This window comes from Heptranchias perlo, chromosome 25, assembly GCF_035084215.1.
Source record: "Heptranchias perlo isolate sHepPer1 chromosome 25, sHepPer1.hap1, whole genome shotgun sequence".
NCBI lineage: Eukaryota > Metazoa > Chordata > Chondrichthyes > Hexanchiformes > Hexanchidae > Heptranchias > Heptranchias perlo.
In genome coordinates this window covers 32,332,089-32,357,064 of record NC_090349.1, presented here as the reverse complement: position 1 = coordinate 32,357,064, position 24,976 = coordinate 32,332,089, and the positions used below count along the sequence as shown (strand labels likewise).

General features: G+C 41.7%; 1 protein-coding gene across 3 annotated transcripts in view; it reads left to right on the top strand.

Moving 5' to 3' along the window:
- ttc28 (tetratricopeptide repeat domain 28) overlaps positions 1-24,976 on the top strand; it is a 626,907-nt gene that overhangs the window by 169,169 nt on the left and 432,762 nt on the right. The window contains exon 1 of one of the 3 annotated variants that reach the window (XM_068005927.1): positions 3,408-3,803. The exons of the other annotated variants lie outside the window; for them this stretch is intronic. Within the exon in view, the coding sequence (XP_067862028.1) occupies positions 3,777-3,803 (27 nt within the window). The 5' untranslated portion in view covers positions 3,408-3,776. Of the gene's footprint in view, positions 1-3,407; positions 3,804-24,976 lie in introns of those variants that run through there. 3 annotated transcript variants of the gene reach the window in all.

The window sequence follows — 24,976 nt, the reverse complement described above, 5'->3', positions numbered from 1 at the left end:
GTTGAACTCATCAGATTTACAGGTATAAGTGATGGTGGACCATCAGTGAGTTTAAAAACTCCATGTTTGAAGAAGCAATATGCTTAGGATGCAATTTCCTGAGTATCTTGTGATAGTAGTCTGACTTTTGTCAGAAAACTCTAAAACACATATTGGATGATAGAGGTGAACATACTAAAATGCTTTGTACCTGTGGGGGAAATCAAGAAAAGACTGTTCCAGTCACTATTTTGTTAAAACAGCTGAGCTCGACAGCTGTGTTTGAAGTAGGATTCCAACAACCCCGATTTTGGGTTTACAGCAGTAATCATATCAGTGCTTCAGCTGCCACTGAGATCAAAATCATGTCTGGTGAGTGGATTATAATCATGGATGTTGGGTCAAAATTATGGCATGGATTGGTATTGCAAATATTAGAGATTTACTGTCAGAGATGGAGTTACTGCAGCTGATGGTGACATATTGGTTGAGGTATATATTTATATTTAAAACAGAAAGAGACAGTTTCCTAGAAGTAAAGGGAATTAGGGGTTACAGGGAGCGGGCAGGAAATTGGACATGAAGCTGAGTTCGGATCGGTCAAGGCCCTGTGGGTGGCGGAGCGGGCCCGGGGGCTGAGTGGCCGGGTCCTGTTCCTACTTCTTGTGTTCTTTAGATTTGAGGTTAGGATCAGATCAGCCATGATCTTATTGAATGGTGGAGCAGGCTCGAGGGGCCGATTGGCCTACTCCTATTCCTATTTCTTATGTTCTTATGTATAAGACAAAGAAAGGCTTTGAAGTGTTGATATAGATACAGTTTGGGAATAACCACTTATCATACACCATGGAGCTTATACAATTGATCAAGTCCCAGAGCTATAAGGGTTGTCTTCAGTAAATGAGGCCCCTTCTATACTGGGTTAAACGATCTATTCATCTTAACATTATATTAAATTGGAGAATTCTTCTTGCATTTTCATCAGTCCTAATTCATAGAATTACATAAAATTCACAGCACAGAAACAGGCCATTCAGCCCAACTCGGACTATGCCGGTCAGCATGGATTTGTTAAGGGAAGGTTGTGTCGGACTAACTTGATTGAATTTTTTGAGCAGGTAACAAGGAGGATCGATGAGGGTAATGCGTTTGATGTAGTCTACATGGATTTTAGCAAGGCTTTTGACAAGGTCCCACATGGCAGACTGGTCAAAGAAGTAAAAGCCCATGGGATCCAAAGGAAAGTGGCGAGTTAGATCCAAAATTGGCTCAGTGGCAGGAATTACAGTGTAATGGTTGACTGGTGTTTTTGCGACTGGAAGGCTGTTTCCAGTGGGGTCCTGCAAGGCTCAGTACTAGGTCCCTTGCTTTTTGTGGTTTTTATTAATGACTTGCACATGAACGTGGGGGGCTTGATCAAGAAGTTTGCAGATGATATAAAAATTGGCCGTGTGGTTGATAGTGAGGAGGAAAGCTGTAGACTGCAGGAGGATATCAATGGACTGGTCAGGTGAACAGAAAAGTGGCAAATGGAATTCAATCCAGAGAAGTGTGAGGTAATGCATTTGGGGAGGGCAAACAAGGCAAGGGAATACACAATAAATGGGAGGATACTGAGAGGTGTAGAGGAACAAAGGGACCTTGGAGTGCATGTCCACAGATCCCTGAAGGTGGCAGGTCAGGTAGATAAGGTGGTTAAAAAGGCATACAGGATACTCTCCCTTATTAGCCGAGGCATAGACTATAAGGGATGTTATGCTAGAACTGTATAAAAATTGGTTAGGCCACAGTTTGAGTACTGCGTACAGTTCTGGTCACCACATTACAGGAAAGATGTGATTGCACTAGGGAGAATACAGAGATTTACGAGGATGTTGCCAAGGCTGGAGAATTTTAGCTATGAGAAAAGATTGGATAGGCTGGGGTTGTTTTCTTTGGAACAAAGGAGGCTGAGGGGAGATTTAATTGAAGTATATAAAATTATGACGGGACTAGATAGGTCCTCCCTATCCACTCTATTTCCCTTAGCAGAGGGGTCAGTGACCAGGGGCATAGATTTAAAGTAATTGGTAGAAGGATTAGAGGGGAGCTGAGGAGAAATGTTTTCACCCAGAGGGTGGTGGGGGTCTGGAACTCACTGCCTGAAAGGGTGGTAGAGGCAGAAACCCTCAATTCATTTAAAAAGCACTTGGATGAGCACTTGAAGTGCAATAACCTACAGGGCTATGGACCAAATATGGTAAAGTGGGATTAAACTGGATAGCTCTTTTTCAGCCGGCACAGACACGATGGGCCGAATGGTCTCCTTCTGTGCCATAACTTTCTATGATTCTATACCGGTGTTTATGCTCCACACAAGCCTCCTCCCTCTCTATTTACTTCATCTCACCCTATCGACATATCCTTCTATTCGTTCATCCAAATACTGACCATCAAACAATATTAGGATAGCTGCTAAGACCATGAAGCATTATTTGTACCCTGGTTTAAGGGGCATGGAATGGCTTGCTGCATCTCATTTCTATTAAAAATATTGCTTTACAAGTCCCTGACTTGAGTTTTAGCCTCTCCCATAATAACGTTAACGACAGCCAATAATGTTCTGGGCATGTTGCTTGTTCTATTGGATTCCCCCGAGTCTCTCGCAGACCTGCACCTCACACTCTCAGCGCCCAACAGTCATGCATGCGATCCAATGGCCAATCTGAAATTCCAAGTGCCAAAAATCCTGCAGAATGTTCTCAGTACCACCCGCTTGTGCAGTTCAGTTTCACTGGCCATCAAACCTTTATAAGTTTACAGCACAGAGGCTATTCAGCCCATCGAGTATGTGGCTGGTCTTACCTGTTGATCTCACAAAATATATCCGCTATTCTCAACAGATTAGCCGCTCTACAAAATCATCCTGGAGTTCAATATGAACTCTCCACTTGAACAAAATAAGGTTCCTGTCCCAAATAATGACAGCCTAACTCTAAAATGGGGAAATTTTACATAGAATTTACAGCACAGAAACAGGCCATTCGGCCCAACTGGTCTAAAGTTCAGAGTTTTAAATTCTGAAGTAAAATCGAGTTATTCTTTTGTGGAGGGGAAGGGGTGGATTTAATTCCGCGACGTTGCTTTATGGGTCATGCAGACGCTTTTGTTTCTCTTCACAAACTCTAATACCCCTTTCACCTCCACAAGAAAAGGTAGCCTGTCCCCTGTGCCCTGTCTCCCAGCTGGAATGTGATGGGGATGTGAACCGGACGCGCGCTGCGCGGGCCAGGCAGAAAGGGGGCGGGCGGATGGCTCGCGGGCCGGCGGGCGGGGGCGCGGGCGGGGGCGCGGGCGTCACGCGCGCTGCACGCCCTGCAACTGCCAGAGGAGGCTGCGCTTCTCCAGAAAATCTCTCCCTTTCAATTAGTTTAGCGCTAACGGTACGGAGCTGAGCTCTGGAGCGGCAGGAAAGGAACATTCCCCCGCCTCCTAACAGCTTTTTTTTTAAAAAAAAGGGAAAGAGAGAGAAAAGAAACAAGATTTTGTTTTAAAAAAAAAACGAAACAGATATATGTTGTGAGCTGCAGCTAGAATTATGTGTCACCCTTGGCCCTGCACTGGTTTGAGGACGAGGAACTGCTGAAGCCTTTTTTTTTTCCCTGGGATATTACTGCTTTCGGGATCTTTTTCTGAAACATGCTGCTATCCTGAGAGAAGGCGAGAGGCAGCCTGTCAGTATGTGCGGCCACTGCTGTAAATCTACACCAGGTTCCCAGCCAACCTCTTGATGCTGTCTACATTTCTGCTTTACAAATATGATGAAATGGCAGCCCCGGAAGAAGGTGAGAGACTTTGAGAGAGAGAGAAAAAAAAAATCATGTCAAATTCCAGTTTGCCAAGGCGGGTACTAGTGTCTTGTCACTTTTCCCAAAGCAAGGATGCCATGGAATGTGCTTGCTTTTCGTTTAATGATTACATGCCACTCTTAATGATTTGCACGCCTGTGATCTAATGCTGCGGAAAACTTTGCCTTTTTATTTTTTTCATGGTGCCTTTTCTTGTGAAAATATTCAGGTGTGCAGCAATTAAATAGCGTTCGCATTGATGGATTTAATTGTGTTTACTGTGCAGTCCTATTCACGCGTTTAATGTGTGTAAAATCAATATTTGCAAGACTTCTGCACACAGCCAGTTGAAGGCAATGGGCTAATTATTAATGAAGTGTTGTCGGATGTGATTTATGTATATGATTAATATATCGAGATGTTATTTTGAGTATGTATAAATGTATATGCAAAAGTGACTAGAACCACATGTAAGTGAAAAAAATGCACATTTGTACTGAATGTTGCTATTAGGGTTGTGTGGAAATATCGTTACCAGTCTCCTTAAACTCCGAATGGAATTGTCGTGTTTATTTATGTAGTTTTTCAAAATTTTTAACATTTTTACACCGTACCATTCTCAGTTTGGAATATTGTAAATGGGTGTGACTTGCAGTCGCATTGTGCATTGGAAAGAAAATCGTGTGAAAATTTCGTACTGATTTTTTTGAAAATGAATTAACATAAAATCGACATTTTATAGGACGCAGGAATATCTTGCACATCAGGCTGTGGCGCTTGCGTTTCCAAGAATTGATATATTGTGAGTTATGTGTCGGTCCCACTGGGGGGCGTAATGAAGTTTTTAAACCAGGGTCGGCAAAAGTACAACATTAAAAACAACTACACTTTAAAGAGATGCAGTGTTAATTAAAATGTTTAATTACAACGATGTAGTTCATTGAAAGACATTCAAGGGGGAAAACGTGTCAGATGTTTCACATCACCTATTGTGTGATTAACTAACATCCAGAGCAGATTACTGCTATAATTCTGGGATGGAAATCTAGCAAAACTTGGCAACCATTGTTAAAACAGATGTTAGATAATCCACAGTGTTTATTTGATGGGCACAGTTTGTGTTTGTATAGTTGGGCGGAGGGGGGGGGGGAGTTAATTGTGCAAAAGACATTATGACTAATTCTATACATTAACAAAAGGAATAAATGGTACTAGAACACTATCAGTTATTTCCTTACCCAGTTGGGAAGTCTTGATTGTGCCTTTTTTGTGATTATTCAGCAGGCTTTCAGTTTAGCAGATTGTGCCTTCAACAAATAGCACAATAAATATTGTGGTTTTCTCTACATAATCATGAGGAAAATGAATAATGATGAAAAGTGGACAGAGGGTGGAAATGTCCTTCACTCAGTATCCTAAGTATTCAGTAGATTAATGATTTGCTGGCCTCTTTCTTTCCATTCCCCTTATCCCAACATTAAAATATCTTGGTAGTAAGGGTTTTCTAAATTCTTGGCATGATTTGCAACTTTAAAGCATCATAACTATGGCATATTGCCCATTGAATGCTGTTGGTGCTGTAGTATTGTTTTTTTAAAAAAGGAAAGGTGCCCCAAAGGGTTAAGATCAGAAGGTTAAAGTGTGACGTATTTAATAGAGATCAGCTGTTTAGAAAGTTTTGGCATGTTTACTGTGGGGGAATTGTTCAGCGGGAAATGGCTGGATGCTCAAGTATTCAGGTTCAGACCATGTTATTGAAAAATGGCTCCTGGGAGTGAGGAGGTGCTGAGCTGAAATTTACGATGCCACATTAAAAACGAAGCAAGAATGGAGAGCTTTGAATGGACTTCACTGCTTTCAAAACAAAAGATTGATGATGTCCCTCCTTCCTGTGGAAAAGGTGCTGTAATTTAAATTTTAAAATGTACACATGGTCTTTGGTTAATTTTTTAAAATAAATTCAGTATCACAACACATGTTGGGCCAAAAAACAGCACTTTGCACTGATAAAGTGCAATGTAATGTAGAAAAATGTCCCAGGCACTTCACGGAGATGTGAGGGAAAAATGGATGGCGAACCAAAGTAGGAGAGACCAAAAGATTGGTTAGAGAGATGGGTTTTTAGGATGATTGTAAAGGAGGAAAGAAAGGTGAAAAGGCTGAAGGGTTTAGGAAGGGAGCTGAATGCATAGCTCCCAATGGTGGGTTGAAAGGGGAGGATGCACAAGAGGCAGAGGAATGGAGAGTTTTGGGGGCAGAGGTTGCAGGTTACCGAGATAGATGGGGATGACACCTCGGAGAGATTGAAAGACAAGGATAAGATTTAAATTTAAGGCGGTGGTTGTTCAGGAGTCAACATAGGTCAGCAAGAATGGGGGTGATGGTTAAATGGGATTTGGTGCAAGATAGGATATTGGCAGCAAAGTTTTAGATCAGTTTTTTTTTCCATTTATCTATAATTTAAACTGAAGCTTAAACTCTTGCTTGTAATAAATGTCACATGGAGAAGATTATTCAGGGTTTTTGCCACAGTCCCTTCACTGTGTCCTTGTACTGAAAACTTCATTTATTTAAAATTAAAACGGGGTAGATTGTGCAGTATTGGTATGCATCCACTGTCTCTAATGCAGTTATGAGCTGTACAACCAATATGGGAGGTCTCATCAGCCATTTTGACATTTTATTTCAAACATGTTTTCTTATCAATTTTACTACACATTTTCAATGATTTTATTCCCTCTATTGTCATTACCTTTCTTTTGCTCCCAGTCACCTCTCATTGGGATTGCAGAAAAACAAAATTTGCATTGATGTTTCTTCCTCAGGACATCTCTAATTGCTTCACAACCAATAAATCACTTTTAAAGTGCAGTCACTGTTATGTAGGCTAATGCAACAGTCAACTTGCACAATCAAGGATGCACAAAAAGTAAATGGGATAAATGACTCGTTAACTTGTTTGTTGTTGAAGGTGGTGGTTGAGGCAGAAATGTAGGCCAGGGCACCAGGAAAACACTCTGCTTTTCCTTGTATAGTGCCATGGGATCTCATATGTGTTCATCTGGACCGTTGAACAGGCAAATATGGCTTCACTTTAAGTCTCATCTGACGGACTGCATAGAAATGTTAGCTGAGATTATGTGCTCAAGTGAACAACCATTGGTAATGCCGTGGTTTCCAATAGCAATGTTGCTTCATGCATTATAAGATGAAATGGGTGGATTTTCCCTTCTCCAATGAACCTGCAGTTAGAAGCTTAGCTGAGATCTGACTATTCATCTTTCACACAGGCACATGTTGAGTCGGAGTATAGCTTATCAGTTGTCCTGCCACTTAATTGCTTCACGTCAGAGGTGTGTTGGGATGTGTATCGGAAATCCACGCTCCTTATTGTAGGGTGATTTTGTAAATTCATTCTTAATTACAATACAGTTGTTCCCGTTTAATGTAGAAAATAATGGATACCTGTGACTGAGTGACAGACTAATGTAATCAGATGGTTTATACAAAGAATCATGGACAGCTGGGAGTAATTATAAGAGAGCATTGTAATTGAGGAATTTGGATGACATCATAAATTGTGAGCGTAAAGCTGGGATGGTTTATAATCAGCTGAACTTCCAAAACTATCTTTTTTTATATAATCAGTGCTTTTGACTGTCTATGTGTTTCAATCATTCAGTTTTGGATTTGTTTGTGTCCGCAGATGGTATTGCTGTGATGATGACCAGTACAGTCCATGCCGTTCATATCTTGTGATTTTCACACTGGAGGATTAGTGATTAAGAAAGATCTGTACTAAAAACTGAGACAAATTGTATAAAATTTAACGTGTAAATATTTTAATGCTGAAGAGTTTCCCAGCCTCCATCTTTTTCTTAGCTTGGTTGCAGTGTGTCAAGTTGAGATGCATTTTGTTTAATCACGAGGTAGGACAACAATATGGCAGTTTCAAGTTCCACAGATGTCATTTCTCTGGCATTAGGATTAGCTTTGTAAGACAATAGTACAATTTAAATATTGACCCAGCGTGACATTAGGGTTTATCTTTAGTCCACAACACCTTTTCAGCCACTAGAGGTTCTAAATTTTGTGAATTAACACTACACTGCAACTTATGGTATTCATAGCCGAACTGCAATTTTTAGATCTGCGGTCTTCTGTGGGGATTAGTGAGTGAGTGAGTGGGTGGGGGGGGAGGGGAGGTGGCAACAACAACAATGTAATATTACTGCATTATCATTGAGCTAACCCACATATGAAAAGAGCTTGAATATTGGGGAATTCTTGCAAATGCGAGTGTCATGAGTGCTCAGTTCCAGTAACCTACTGGAAGCTTTGTGGTACAGTACTTTTGTAGTGGACCATGGATCTTTAGTAGAGGAGGTGCATTGAGCAACTGTACTTGGAAGTGTAAAATAGGGGTTCCTGTTGGAGTTTATAGTTGCATCTGGGATATTTGTGTATCATTTAGGAAAGTTCAGACTTTTTGGCCACCAGTGTATGTTTTAGGTGGGGTGGGTGAAATTTTTGAAGTGATTGTAATCCAACATGTCAAATTTGACTCTGAGGTAACGAAGCGCTCTAGCCTCTGAGTCAGAAAGTCATGGGTTCAAGCCCCATTTCAGAGCTGGAGCATATAATCTATGCTGATAATTCAGTGCAGTACTGAGGGAGTGCTGCATTGTCAGAGCTGCCGTCTTTTGGATGAGACATTAAACTGAAAAAGTCTGCCTTCTCAGATTTACATAAAAGATCTCATGGCACTATTCGAAGAGGAGCAGGGGACTTTTCCTGGTGCCCTGGCCAACATTTCTCCCTCAACCAACATTACAGCAGATCATTGGTCATTTAACTCTGTTGGTGGGTCCTTGCTGTGTGCAAATTGGCTGCATGTTTCCTACATTACAAGTGACTACAATTAAAAAGTAATTGTTTTGAAGCCCTATAGGACGTCCTGTGGTCGTGAAAGATGCTGTATAAATGTAAGTTCTTTCTTTTACTCCCCCCTCTTAGTGTTCTAATGTCATTCCATATTTCCTGGCTAAGAAGGGGAAGGGGTGTCAGACTTCCAACTGTGCTACTCTTGAGCCAGGAATTACAAGATGTGTGGAAGCATCATGAGTCACTGGCTGAGATTTTGTTCTGTGGTCCAATCTGTGGTTTAAATCTGGTAGCCAGGCTTTGTGCCTGCCTGATTAACTCAGCCAAAATTTTTGGCTTTTGAAATTTTTTCCACCTTTTCGCTGCCCTTAATGATGGGCTCCTGTTAAATGCTATTGTAAGTAGTGCTGAGCATCGCCAAGGTGATATTGATCTCTAATGTGAAAATGACAGAATTCCATCATTACTGCTTCATTCTAATAACTTCTGGCATCCAGCACAAATGACACTGGAAGATATGGTAGTACAAATGGGCGAGGATCCGGTCCCTACCCAATGCTCCGCCCTGCCAGTGTGAAATGGGCGTAGCTTGGTATGAAAATTTTGCCTACACTCAGATTTCCTCCTCCATCCCTTGTGGGGAAGTGCTTCATCTCTGCTTGACCTTCCCTGATACCTAACTGGGATTGGGAATTAACTGTGGGGAGTTGCAGGTATTAACCAGTTCTCACCAACATGTTGTGTATTATAGTAATATGCATCAGAAGTCTCTCTTTCAAAACCATTTAATTAAGCAATAATTGTGAATTTATTGCATCATGTTGTCTTTTTAGGCTGGAAGTAAAGTTTGGAGGAATGGAGTAAGGCAAAGTCATTTTAGAGAGGAGGATAAACCATTTTCTTTAATACAGTTTGTGATGTTTAGGTAGGTGGAGAAATATTTTCTTATTTTTCCTCGTTCATCCCTGCTAGATGCTAGCTCAATTAATAGTTTTAAATCTGAGATCAATCGATTTTTGCTAGTCAAGATTATTAAGAGATATGGAGCCAAGGCGGGTAAATGGAGTTAGGATACAGATCAGCCATGATTTTATTGAATGGCAGAACAGGCTCGAGGGGCTGAATGGCCTACTCCTGTTCCTGTGTTCTTTGCTGCACTGTAAAAACTGGCAGAATGGTATGTTGCATATGAGCCAATTATTTTTTGAGCAAAATATAGCTCCACACATGGTCTGTTAGGCAGGAAAGTGCCTTATCTTTTGGAAAGGTAGATTGAAATTGAAGAACAGTGTTCTTAACATACAAGAGAGAAACAAAAAGAATTGGAGTCCCTCCCCCTTCCATCTCATGCCTTTTGTAGACGTTGCGGTAAATGGGGTGTAAAGGAATCCTTATTTGGAATTCTAAAATAGGCCTTCACTGGTAACCAAGTACATTCCCGACCTATCACTATATCTGGATGTTTTGTATCGTGATTGCCTGTGGTGTGAGTTGACATTTTGCTGTGTTTTTATTCCATCTTTGTTTTAAAATTACTATTTGTATAATATGTTACATATTTACATTGGAAGAACATTAAAAAGAAGCAAAACACTCAGTTGGAAGGTTCCGATTTGTTAGCTGGCATCGGACAGATCCTGGTCCAAATTCCCAACCACAAAATATTTGGGTGGATACCAGTATTGAAACAGAATCACAAGGTAGAGGTTATGGCAACACAACTTTGAATTAACCTTCACGTATTTATTAATTTCCAAGTTGCTCAATGTCAAGAGGTTAGGTAACCTATATCCAGGTCTTTGTGAATGCTGCTCTTGAATTGATTGCTGTGAAATGTATGAGACTGGCCTGTGCTGACTCCTTTTAGATTATTTATTCCCTTCACTGTGAAGCACTTCTTCCTGATGTCACAGAAAAATCAGGAACTCATTGTGTGGAGGAATTGCAGGCACAAAGCAAGACTTTAAATTATTTTATTTACTTGAAGTACTTTTAATTTATCTACTTGAAGTCTGCAGTTATTACAATCTTTTCATGCTGATACAGAGCAGTTTTGGATGTGTATCAATATAAGAGTGATAGCATATTGCTGGAGTCAGGAATCGATCTTACTCTGGAATGCAGTAAAGTCAAGCGGCTACTCACACTGCTAGAGTTTGACACTGTTTGAAGTACAACTCCAGTCCATTGTGAAGCAGTTTAAAAAGTGCTTAGGTGGTTGGATCTCCTGGGCACTCTATAAACAATTACTTTTCATGTTAGGAAAATCCAGGGCTCTGCCACCCGTCCCTTTCTAATATTTTTCAAAAAAGCATACAGGTAAGCTATGATAGGGTCCCCCTTGTCCTCACCTTCCACCTCACCAGCCTCTGCATTCAACAGATTATCTTCTGCTATTTCTGCCACCTCCAACACGATTCCACCATCAAACACATATTTATATCCCCATCCCTCACCTCTGAGCTTTCCGAAGGGACAGATCCCTGGTTCACTCTCATCACCCACACCACCTGCTCTCTTTCCCCTGGCACATTCCCATGCAAATACAAGAAATGCAACACCTGTCCATTCACTACCTCCCACAACACTTCTTCTGTGTGAGACAGCGATTTACATGTACCTCCTCCAACCTAGTATACTGTATTCGCTGCTTACTGTGCGGTTACCTCTACATTGGAGAGACCAAATGCAGTTTAGGTAATCACTTTGCTGAACACCTCTGTTCTGTCCACATGTATGACCCTGAGTTTCCTGTTGCTTGCCACTTCAATTATTCGCCCCACTCCCACTCTGATCTCTCTGTCTTCTACGCTGTTCCAATGAAGTTCAACTCCAGCTTGAGGAATAGCATATTATCTTTGTACTAGGTATTTTGCAGCCCTCTTGACTTAATACTGACTTTAACAACTGTAGACCAGAACTAAAGTTCCCATTTTCTCTCTGGCAGTAGGTGCTGACAATGTGGAATGGGTGTATACTGGCGTTTCCAGCGTGATTGAGGCGAGCAGGTTGATGCTGTGGTGGGACTCCGAACCCTGTTGTTGGAACACTCTGCTGGTGGGGTGGTCTGCACTCTTTCCCCGACGCCCCCCCCTCCCCCACCCCACCAAATCTAGATTTTTAGGCTACTGGAGCCTGCTCCACTGTACCAGTTTTTCATACTTCCCATTCTACTTAGTATCCCTCTTTCGTTCTTCTCGCACTTGTCTTTTACATCTCTCCTGTTTCTTCCATTTCTCACATTATGCTTCCTTTTGTCTCCTGTGCATATCACTTCTGCCATTTAACCATTTCCTCATTGCCACTGTAGCACTTTACAGATCATTCTTTGTTTTTTTTCTGGGGTGTGTGTGTGCCCCTTTCCCTTCTATTCCTTCTTAAATGTTGTTCATCTGTAATATTTTTCATTATTGAAGAAATGTCAACTGTTTTGTGTTTTCTTGATGATGCTGCCTGAATTGCTGAGTATCTCTAGCATTTTCTGTTTCTATTAAAACAATATTTTGGGAATCAGGGCTCTGCATATGTATGTAAGCAAGCATGCACAGAGCTCTCTTCCAGCCAGATCTACAACTTAAGTTTTGCTGTTGAGATGCAGTATTACTGCAGCCTAATTTCTGAGGAATGGACTTTCCATCTTATTGACCCTTAGAATACAAACAACACCTGCAGATTTTTAAAAAAATCCTCCTTGGATGGGCAGCAATTTACATTCGATAACTCGGTGTTGTCACTGTGATATCAGTAAAATATAATTGTGGGCATGTGAAACTTTTGTACTGTAGGTTTTTCCCGTTATGATTCAGTAAAGTATATTGGCAGGTGGCCTCCTGTAGAAGATACACCACCACAGCAGGGGTATCGGTATGCAGTATTCTATCATTTGAATTAAATGGGATCTTCAGTGACAGTAGGTACAGTTTTACAATAGAATTAAAATTCATCTATAAATTCACCCAGTAAATCTGCAATTGAAATAAATTTCCTGCATTTATGATAATGTAGCCTCACTTCAGTTGCAGCTAGCTATCAATATAATGGATGCGTATATATCTCTTGCAACAATAGAACTTCAGTGATCCTATAGATAGCTATAATCTAATATAATCCTGTTCCTGAAATAATTTTATAGATAGCTATCTGCTGAAAACCGTGGATTTTTTTTAGAACTATAGGAAATCACCCTAACACTTGCAGCGTTATTGAATAAACCATGAATGAGGTGGCTCACAGAAACACAGCATCTATTTGTTAGCATGAGCCATTGTCACTTGGAAATAGCTTCTTAGCTGTAAATGCAGGGATGGAAATGACCCCAAAATTTGATTATTAAAAAAACTGTTATACAATTCTGAAAATGTCTGGCAGTTAAATGGCTTTGTGTAGCAATTTGTCACGTGCTGTTGAAGTTCTGAGACACGGAAATTAATTTGAATCACTTTTTTTGCTGCAGATGTTTAAAATTGTGTCACAGTAAGTGGATTTCTATTTTTGCATGGGAAATTGCTATGTGATACCATTCCTTTCCAATACTGAAACAACTATGCAGCTGGATTAAACCATTGCTCCTGGTCACAGTCAGACAAAACGCTTTTGTTTTGTTGGGATTCGGGTATCATTTTTTTCTTGTCTCAACAATGACATTATCACGAGTAAAGGTGTATGATACTCTTCATTCTGTATAGAGGGATAGCATTAGACTAAGAGATTCCCAATTTAGTATTGTACCTCGGGCTGAAATAAAGGGGTAAATTCAACATCTCTTGTGACCTCAGCATCTGGATTCAAAAGCCCATAAATGCTTTGAGAAACTTTAGCTGCAAAAATATGAATGTAACATATGTTTAAACCTTACTCACAGGCTATTGTGAACATTGAATTGCTGTCTGGCTCCATATGTTCCCTGAATTCCAGTTTATCATAGTCACAACATTCAGTAAAGAGGACGGCAACTGCAGCTAAGTATTATCACTAATTGTTTCTTAACTACAAGATTTCTCTTTGATGGTAGATAATTTAAAACATTTTTTGGGGGAATTATCGTTACTTCTCCATGGGGTGGACATACTGGAATCCTGTTGAGCATTTTCATTTTGCAGCAGTCTCATTAGAGACTGATCAGGGTGAGCTTTCTATTTTTTCCCCAAAGATTCCATTGAGCATTAGCTAACTTGGTCTCTGAGGGAACGAGCAACTTGCCTATTTTTTTTGCTGTTTAATGTGATATGTAAGCTAACAAAATAAATAATTGAAAGTAATGCTTAAAATTCAGTACAGTGGATGCATTCAGTGAATTGCACTGAAGGACTAAACATAACCTGGTTTGATCAGTTTAGACAAATAGCTGCTGGGTTAAAAATTCCAGTTCATAGTATCATAGTAGATGAAGCACAGGAGGAGGCCATTCGGCCCATCGTGCCTGTGTCGGCCTTTTGAAAGAGCTATCCAATTAGTCCCATTGCCCTGCTCTTTCCCCATAGCTCCGATATTTTTTTTCCCCTTCAAGTATTTATCCAATTCCCTTTTGAAAGTTACTATTGAATCTGCTTCCATCACCTTTTCAGGCAGATCATTACAACTCGTTGCGTTTTTAAAAAATTGTTTCTTCATGTAGCCTCTGGCTCTTTTGCCGATCACTGTAAATCTGTGTCCTCTGGTTACCGACCCTTCTGCCACTGGAAACGGTTTTCTCCTTATTTACTCTATCAAAAACGTTCATGATTTTGAACTCGCCTAATCTCCCCTTAACCTTTTCTGCTCGAAGGAGAACAACACCAGCTTCTACAGTCTCTTCACATGACTGAAGTCCATCATCCCCGGTACCATTCTAGTAAATCTCTTCTGCACCCTCTCTAAGGCTTTGGCATCCTTCATAAAGTGTGGTGCCCAGAATTGAACAGAATACTCCAGCTGAAGCCTAACCAGTGTTTTATAAAGGTTTAGAATAAACTTCCTTGCTTTTGTACTCTATGCCTCCATTAATAAAGCCCAGTATCCCATATGCTTTTTTTAACAGCCTTCTCAACTTGTCCTGCCACCTTCAAAGATTTGTGTATGTGCACCCCCAGGACTCTGTTCCAAGACCCCCTTTAAAATATTAACATTTAGTTTATAATTGCCTTTCCTCATTTTTCCTACCAAAATGTATCAATTCACACTTCTCTGCATTGCCTGCCCATTTCACCTGTCTGTTTATATCCTCCTGAAGTCTGCTACTATCCTCCACATTGTTTACTACATTTCTGAGTTTCATGTCATCTGCAAACTTTGAAATTATACCCTGTATACCCAAGTCCAGGTCATGAATATATATCAAAAAGAGCAGTGATCCTAATACTGGCTCCTGGGGGACATCACTGTATACATCCCTCCAGTCTGAAAAACAACTGTTCACCACTGTTCTCTGCTTTCTGTCCCTTAGCCAATTTTGTATCCACGCTACCACTGTCCCTTTAATCACGAGCTTTAATTTTGCTGACAAGTCTATTATGTGGAGCATTCTCAAATTCTTTTTGAAAGTCCATATACACATGAACCCTCTCCGTTACTTCATTAATGAACTCAATCAAGTTAGTCAAACATGATTTTCCTTTAACAAATCTGAGCTGACTTTCATTTATTAGCCCATACTTTTCCAAGTGCCAATTAATTTTGGTCTGGATTATTGTCTCTAAAAGTTTCCACACCACCACTGTTGTGCTGACTGGCCTGTAATTGCTGGGTTTATTCCTCTCCCCTTTTTTGAACAGGGGTGTAACATTTGCAATCCTCCAGCCCTCCATATCTAAGGATATGGATTGTTTATGTTGGTTGTTAAATACTGGTTCATATGTTGCACGAGTGATGGACATGTTGCCATTGTTCTTTCCCAAGTGTGAGGCACTGCAAATTTCCAGTCCAGCTGACTAATTACTGGACAGTAATATAAAAACAAAGCACCTGTACACAGAATAAGTTGCTCCACCTGGCTGTTCTGTTTTCTCACTGAAGACCCCTGATCTCCAATGTGTCACACATCATTCGGAATGTAGAAGTATAAGGATGAATATTTGCGATGTTTATCACTTTATTGGAAATGTTAGTTTTTCAGATTTCCTTTCATTGCAGTGGAAGTATCTTGCCTAACTTTATTTTTCTCACTACACCAACCAATGAGATTTCTTGCACACTTTTCTATCTGTACATCAGAGAAGAATAGGAATATAGAAATGAATGTGAAATAGGTTGGGGCAGTGGATCAGCATACTGTCCCTTCAACTTTGAGAGCCAAGGACTGATGGGATAAAGGTCTCCTCTGCCAGCTGGTTGAAAGAATCTTGTGTGAAATTTGATGGACAGTGCCAGCCCACTGGGCAGTAGTCCACAGAAAAAAGCTGCTCATACTTCAAAACAAATTGGCAATAATAGAGGGTATTTGGATGGCTGGTGTCGATAGTGAAAATTCAGTACTGTTGAACAAAGAGTGCTCTTCTAGGTTTGGTATTCAGATGCATTTTGGAAGCAAAACACAATAAGCATTAGATGCATATTAGTGATGCATGTCCATCACTAATTTCAGAGTAGCATCCCATTACAATGCTAGGGCTGCTATTTTAAAGCTAGGTTGACTGCCTACATTGTAGTTGCCTGTATATCTGCAAAAGCTGCAGGTAGACAACAGGCAACTAGAATGTAGGCAGTCAACCAGGTTTATAATGGCATCCCTGACATAGTAGTGGAAATGTTACTCTAAAATCAGTTTAATAAGAGAGTCTATTTTAATCCTATATTGTTGGCGACTGAATTGTAATGTCAATAATTATATCCTCAGTAATAGGAATGTTAATTCTTTAAACAGTGACAAAAACTTTACCTAATCTCTACTAAAAATCAGTTAGGAAGAATTAGAATTTTAAAAAAAATTGTTGATATTTTTGAATATATGTGTTTGTATATCTATATAAAATGAAAGGTGAAATAAATGCAAGTGTCCTTTTTGTATGTTTCTGTTAATCTATCTCTGAACGAATCGAATTGTTATCTTATAAAGTCAAGTAGTAGGCATTACCCATGTGCAGCATGACTCACTGAAATTTTGCCTTTATCTTTCCCACCTTCTGCATCTAATTGCTAGCATTTAATTTACTTCACTTGTACGCAGGCAGGAAAATGAAAGTTACTTATTGATTTTCCACTTCCCCACAAAGCTGCTTACAAAAACTGAAAGAGCTGGCATGTAGAATATATTGCTCCTTATCACATTTGTAGGATGTCCCCAGTGCTTTGCATATAATGAATTACTTTTAAAGTGCCTGCACTGTTGTTGTATAGATAAATATAGCAGCCATTTTGGCCACAGTAAGGTCCCACAAACAACAACTTGTTTGAAGCAGTTTCAGATGTCCAGAAGGCATCAAATCACCGTATAAATGCAAGTTTATTCATTCTTTGCTTGGAATTACAAATATACCTCCAGTCAATGGAAAATGGATTTTAACAGTGTAAATGCTAGAGGCCAGTTTATGGATGCTGAGCCCCTGGCACCTGAATTAAAAGAACAATATGAAAGATCCTTCTGGCTATCTGTCTTGGTATCAGGAACAATCCTTGTGCTAGCAGGTAACTGACAGCACTGCAATTTCTGTAGTACCCCACATTTCTGCTGGAGCCAAAGTGTTGCAGTAATTATCAGCCTACCATACCAATTCTTCTTCACTCCCTTTTGTCCGTGGTCTTAAACTTCCCATCGGTTCTATTTATGTTGAATATCTGTTATTTCTTTGTCTTGAAAGTACTGGGAAACATCAATAACTGCCTTACAATAAAACGGAAAGAATTTCATCCCCTGTGCTAAATTGAATGTACAGACACTGAAGTGTTTAGTAGTGGAAGCCATGTTACAGTTCTGTAATCCATATGTCAGTGCAGTAATGTGTGTAATTGAATCAAATAAGTGAATTTTTATTTTATTATTTTCTCCCTTTCCAAGTCTGTGGTTTGCTCAGACCCTCCTAGTGCTCTTTTCCATAATGTCAACTGCTACCAATTTGGCCGAAATAAGCTCCAGCTAATAAACTGGATAATCCACTAATGAAGCAAAATCTGCATTAAGAGTGCAAGGAAACATATATAGAATTTGTCAGATAGAACAATATAGAATATTTTTAAAACACGAAGTTATAGCCTCCAGTACTCATTTAAATGCCACGTTGTGAGAAACATTTCAGAAAGACTAATATTTAAATAGGTCAATTTAAAACTGGATTCAGTGACCCCATACCACTAATCAAACTTCTAGGGTCATGAACTCTTAACCCCAAACAAATCCATTAGCTACAGATAAGGTAAATCCTCAATGTCGAAAAACGTTAAATGATAAATTTACTTTCCACATTCATTATATGATAAAAGATAATATCAAATAAAATGATATTTTTATACTGCCCAGTCTAGAAAGACGTAACATTTTTTTTGGTCGGTCTTAAAGCCTATGAAATATTCCACCATATTTCCGCAGAACAGGAACTGTTGACAAATTGATTAACCATCTGACCTCTCAGGGACCATCAAGATCAAGAGCTGTCTTCGAGGCATCTCTGTGCAAATTTAGCTACTTGATCAAACTGGAATACTGCATAGCTGGAAGAATAAGAAAAATTGTGCCCAGAACTGTAGATTACAGTACAGTACAAGGAAAAAAGGATGCAGTGAACGATCATGAAATTTTTATTCAGTTAATAAAATTTTTGTCAGTCAAGCAGAAAAATGCATGCTCCATGACCACAATATTATTTTTCCAAAAGCAAAATACTGCAGATGCTGGAAATCTGAAATAAAAATAGAAAATGCTGGAAATACTCAGCAGGTCAGACACCATCTGTATTTTTTTCTATTTGGTATTTTTCCACTTGGTTAACTCAAGTATTTATTGTAACTTCTTACTGAGGAGGAACTGCAGAAATATTGAAGCTTTGTTTTTGGAAAAAGAAAGAATAGGTTATGCACGCCCTTATTTTCTAAACTGATATTAAACATAAATGCTGAATATTATATAGTGCAGGGAGAGCTTGTGTGTGGCAGCTGCACTGCGGAGTAACATTTTACAGCCAAATGCTCTACCTGTTGACTCCAGATAAATATATACCAGTGTGCTAAACCCCTTTCAACTCCCTCCCCTTCTGTAGAATTCCTGATCCAAACAAATCACATGCACAAACTAATACTTTTGTATAAGGCATTATTAGACCACACTTTGAGGACTGTGTGTAGTTTAGGGTATCCCATTATAGAATGGCCATTAAAGCCATAGGGAACATGCAGCATAGTTTAACCATGATGATGCCAGGGATGGAAAGCTGTAGTTAATAAGAGACTTATGGTATTGGGTTCCAATAGTCTTCATTTTTGATGCCGTTTTAATTTTTTCCCCCCTGCCAGAAACTTTGTTTGGTTATCACTATGTAATACTCCTTAGATAACAGAAAATCAAATAACAAAGTGCAGCCTGATACATATATTGAGGGTCCTTTAGAGTTATACGTTTCTTTACCCATAGGTAGAATTACTATTTGGCAGGGTCATATGGCCAAATCCGGTACTACCTCCAAAATGTAGCCATGCTTCCTAAAGTTCAACTCAATATGGCCCTCTGGCAGGTATGCCTCTTCTACTCAATGCAGTCCTCTATGTTATCAGAGGATACAAACATGGTCTGGCCTAGATGTGACTCCAGATCCACATTCTTAATTGCGCTCTGAAATGGCCTAGCAAGCCACTCAGTTGTAAAATCTCGCTTAAAAAAAGCCATAAGAATAAAACCGGACAGACCACCCAGCATCGGACCACTGGGCACCGGACACGACCAAAGCAAACCAAGCCCAGTCGACCCTGCAAAGTCCTCCTCACGAACATCTGGGGACTTGTGCCAAAATTGGGAGAGCTGTCCCGCAGACTAGTCAAGCAACAGCCTGACTTAGCCATACTCACAGAATCATACCTTTCAGCCAACATCCCAGACTCTTCCATCACCATCCCTGGGTATGTCCTGTCCCACCGGCAGGACAGACCCACCAGAGGTGGCGGGACAGTGATATACAGTCAGGAGGGAGTGGCCCTGGGAGTCCTCAACATTGACTCTGGACCCCATGAAATCTCATGGCATCAGGTCAAACATGGGCAAGGAAACCACCTGCTGATTACCACCTATCCCCCTCCCTCAGCTGATGAATCAGTCCTCCTCCATGTTGAACACCACTTGGAGGAAGCACTGAAGGTAGCAAGGGTACAGAATGTACTCTGGGTGGGGGGGACTTCAATGTCCATCACCAAGAGTGGCTTGGTAGCACCACTGCTGGCCGAGTCCTGAAGGACAGAGCTGCCAGACTGGGCCTGCGGCGGGGTGAGCGAACCAACACGAGGGGAAAAACTTACTTAACCTCGTCTTCACCAATCTACCTGTCGCAAATGCATCTGTCCATGGCAGTATTGGTAGGAGTGACCACCGCACAGTCTTTGTGGAGACAAAGTCCTGTCTTCACACTGAGGACACCATCCAACGTGTTGTGTGGCACTATCACCAGGCTAAATGGGATAGATTCAGAACAGATCTGACAGCTCAAAACTGGACATCCATGAGGCGCTATGGGCCATCAACAGCAGCAGAATTGTATTCCAGCACAATCTGTAACCTCATGGCCCAGCATATTCCTCACTGTACCATTACCTACAAGCTGGGGGATCAACCCTGGTTCAATTAGGAGTGTAGAAGAGCATGCCAGGAGCAGCACCAGGTGTACCTAAAAATGAGGTGCCAGCCTGGTGAAGCTACAACTCAGGACTATGCAGGAAGTCAGTGGGAAGTAAAGTGGTGACAGAAACAAAAGGCAGTAAGGGAGAGTGTACAAAACATGACCGGACAGATGGTCTGAGAAAGCAGGGCAAAGACCAAGGGAAGTCTAGATTAAACTGCATTTATTTCAATGCAAGAAGTCTGATGGGCAAGGCAGATGAACTCAGGGCATGGATGGGTACATGGGACTGGGATGTTATAGCTATTACTGAAACATGGCTAAGGGAGGGGCAGGACTGGCAGCTCAATGTTCCAGGGTACAGATGCTATAGGAAAGATAGAGCAGGAGGTAAGAGAGGAGGAGGAGTTGCGTTCTTGATGAGGGAGAACATCACGGCAGTAGTGAGAGGGGATATATCCGAGGGTTCGCCCACTGAGTCTATATGGGTAGAACTGAAAAATAAGAAGGCAGAGATCACTTTGATAGGATTGTACTACAGACCCCCAAATAGTCAACGGGAAATTGAGGAGCAAATATGTAAGGAGATTACAGACAGCTGCAAGAAAAATAGGGTGGTAATAGTAGGGGGCTTTAACTTTCCCAACATTGACTGGGACAGCCATAGCATTAGGGGTTTGGATGGAGAGAAATTTGTTGAGTGTATTCAGGAGGAATTTCTCATTCAGTATGTGGATGGCCCGACTAGAGAGGGGGCAAAACTTGACCTCCTCTTGGGAAATAAGGAAGAGCAGGTGACAGAAGTGTTAGTGAGGGATCACTTTGGGACCAGTGATCATAATTCCATTAGTTTTAAGATAGCTATGGAGAAGGATAGGTCTGGCCCAAAAGTTAAAATTCTAAATTGGGGAAAGGCCAATTTTGATGGTATTAGACAGGAACTTTCAGAAGTTGATTGAGAGAGTCTGTTCGCAGGCAAAGGGACGTCTGGTAAGTGGGAGGCTTTCAAAAGTGTGTTAACCAGGGTTCAGGGTAAGCACATTCCTTATAAAGTGAAGGGCAAGGCTGGTAGAAGTAGGGAACCTTGGATGACTCGGGAGATTGAGGTCCTAGTCAAAAAGAAGAAGGAGGCATATGACATGCATAGGCAGCTGGGATCAAGTGGATCCCTTGAAGAGTATAGAGATTGACAGAGTAGAGTTAAGAGAGAAATCAGGAGGGCAAAAAGGGGACATGAGATTGCTTTGGCAGATAAGGCAAAGGAGAATCCAAAGAGCTTCTACAAATACGTAAAGGGCAAAAGAGTAACTAGGGAGAGAGTAGGGCCTCTTAAGGATCAACGAGGTCATCTATGTGCGGAACCACAAGAGATGGGTGAGATCCTGAATGAATATTTCACATCGGTATTTACGGTTGAGAAAGGCATGGATGTTAGGGAACTTGGGGAAATAAATAGTGATGTCTGGAGGAGTGTACATATTACAGAGAGGGAGGTGCTGGAAGTCTTAACGCACATCAAGGTAGATAAATCTCCGGGACCTGATGAAATGTATCCCAGGACGTTATGGGAGGTTAGGGAGGAAATTGCGGGTCCCCTAGCAGAGATATTTGAATCATCGACAGCTACAGGTGAGGTGCCTGAAGATTGGAGGGTAGCAAATGTTGTGCCTTTGTTTAAGAAGGGCGGCAGGGAAAAGCCTGGGAACTACAGACCGGTGAGCCTGACATCTGTAGTGGGCAAGTTGTTAGAGGGTATTCTGAGGGACAGGATCTACAGGCATTTGGAGAGGCAGGGACTGATTAGGAACAGTCAGCATTGTTTTGTGAGAGGAAAATCATGTCTCACGAATTTGATTGAGTTTTTTGAAGGGGTAACCAAGAAGATAGATGGGGGCTGTGCAGTAGACGTGGTCTACATGGACTTGAGCAAAGCCTTTGACAAGGTACCGCTTGGTAGGTTGTTACGTAAAGTTAGATCTCACGGGATCCAAGGTGAGGTAGCCAATTGGATACAAAATTGGCTTGACGACAGAAGACAGAGGGTGGTTGTAGAGGGTTGTTTTTCAAACTGGATGCCTGTGTCCAGCGGTGTGCCTCAGGGATCGGTGCTGGGTCCACTGTTATTTGTTATTTATATTAATGATTTGGCTGAGAATTTAGGAGGCACGGTTGGTAAGTTTGCAGATGACACCAAGATTGGTGGCATTGTGGACAGTGAAGAAGGTTATCTCGGATTGCAACGGGATCTTGATAAATTGGGCCAGTGGGCCGATGAATGGCAGATGGAGTTTAATTTAGATAAATGTGAGGTGATGCATTTTGGTAGATCGAATCGGGCCAGGACCTACTTCGTTAATGGTAGGGCGTTGGGTAGAGTTATAGAACAAAGAGATCTAGGAGTACAGGTTCATAGCTCCTTGAAAGTGGAGTCACAGGTGGATAGGGTGGTGAAGAAGGCATTCGGCATGCTTGGTTTCATTGGTCAGAACATTGAATGCAGGAGTTGGGATGTCTTGTTGAAGTTGTACAGGGCATTGGTGAGGCCACACTTGGCGTACTGTGCACAGTTCTGGTCACCCTATTATAGAAAGGATATTATTAAACTAGAAAGAGTGCAGAAAAGATTTACTAGGATGCTACCGGGACTTGATGGTTTGACTTATAGGGAGAGGTTAGATAGACTGGGGCTTTTTTCCCTGGAGAGTAGGAGGTTTCGGGGTGATCTTATAGAAGTCTATAAAATAATGAGGGGCATAGATAAGGTAGATAGTCAAAATCTCTTCCCAAAGGTAGGGGAGTCTATAACGAGGGGGCATAGATTTAAGGTGAGAGGGGAGAGATACAAAAGGGTCCAGAGGGGCAATTTTTTCACTCAAAGGGTGGTGAGTGTCTGGAACGAGCTGCCAGAGGCAGCAGTAGAGGCGGGTACAATTTTGTCTTTTAAAAAGCATTTGGACAGTTACATGGGTAAGGTGGGTATAGAGGGATATGGGCCAAGTGCAGGCAATTGGGACTAGCTTAGTGGTAGAAACTGGGCGACATGGACATGTTGGGCCGAAGGGCCTGTTTCCATGTTGTAACTTCTATTCTTTGACTACTTGCATGCTAAACAGTGGAAGCAACGTGATATAGATAGAGCTAAGTGATTCAACCACCAACGGATCAGATCAAAGCTCTGCAGTCCTACCACATCCAGTCGTGAATGGTCGTGGACAATTAAACAAGTAACGGGAGGAGGAGGCTCTGTAAACATCCCCATCCTCTGATGGCAGAGTCCAGCACGTGAGTGCAAAAGACAAGGCTAAAGCGTTTGCAACCATCTTCAGCCAGAAGTGTCGAGTGGATGATCCATCTCTGCCTTCTCCCAGTATCCCCACCATCACAGAAGCCAGTCTTCAGCCAATTCGATTCACTCCATGTGATATCAAGAAACGGCTGAGTGCACTGGATACAGCAAAGGCTATGGGCCCCGACAACATCCCGGTTGTAGTGCTGAAGACTTGTGCTCCAGAACGAGCTGCGTCTCGAGCCAAGCTACAACACTGGCATCTACCCGACAATGTGGAATATTGCCCAGGTATGTCCTCTCCACAAAAAAAAGCAGGACAAATCCAATCCGGCCAATTACCGCCCCATCAGTCCACTCTCAATCATCAGCAAAGTGATGGAAGCTGTCGTCGGCATTGCTATCAAGCGGCACTTACTCACCAATAACCCGCTCACCAATGCTCAGTTTGGGTTCTGCCAGGACCACTTGGCTCCAGAACTCATTACAGCCTTGGTCCAAACATGGACAGAAGAGCTGAATTCCAGAGGTGAGGTTTTTTTTTTATTCGTTCACGGGATGTGTGCGTCGCTGGCAAGGCCGGCATTTATTGCCCATCCCTAATTGCCCTCGAGAAGGTGGTGGTGAGCCGCCTTCTTGAACCGCTGCAGTCCGTGTGGTGACGGTTCTCCCACAGTGCTGTTCGGAAGGGAGTTCCAGGATTTTGACCCAGCGACAATGAAGGAACGGCGATATATTTCCAAGTCGGGATGGTGTGTGACTTGGAGGGGAACGTGCAGATGGTGTTGTTCCCATGCGCCTGCTGCCCTTGTCCTTCTAGGTGGTAGAGGTCGCGGGTTTGGGAGGTGCTGTTGAAGAAGCCTTGGCGAGTTGCTGCAGTGCATCCTGTGGATGGTACACACTGCAGCCACAGTGCGCCGGTGGTGAAGGGAGTGAATGTTTAGGGTGGTGGATGGGGTGCCAATCAAGCGGGCTGCTTTATCTTGGATGGTGTCGAGCTTCTTGAGTGTTGTTGGAGCTGCACTCATCCAGGCAAGTGGAGAGTATTCCATCACACTCCTGACTTGTGCCTTGTAGATGGTGGAAAGGCTTTGGGGAGTCAGGAGGTGAGTCACTCGCCGCAGAATACCCAGCCTCTGACCTGCTCTCGCAGCCACAGTATTTATATGGCTGGTCCAGTTAAGTTTCTGGTCAATGATGACCCCCAGGATGTTGATGGTGGGGGATTCGGCGATGGTAATGCCGTTGAATGTCAAGGGGAGGTGGTTAGACTC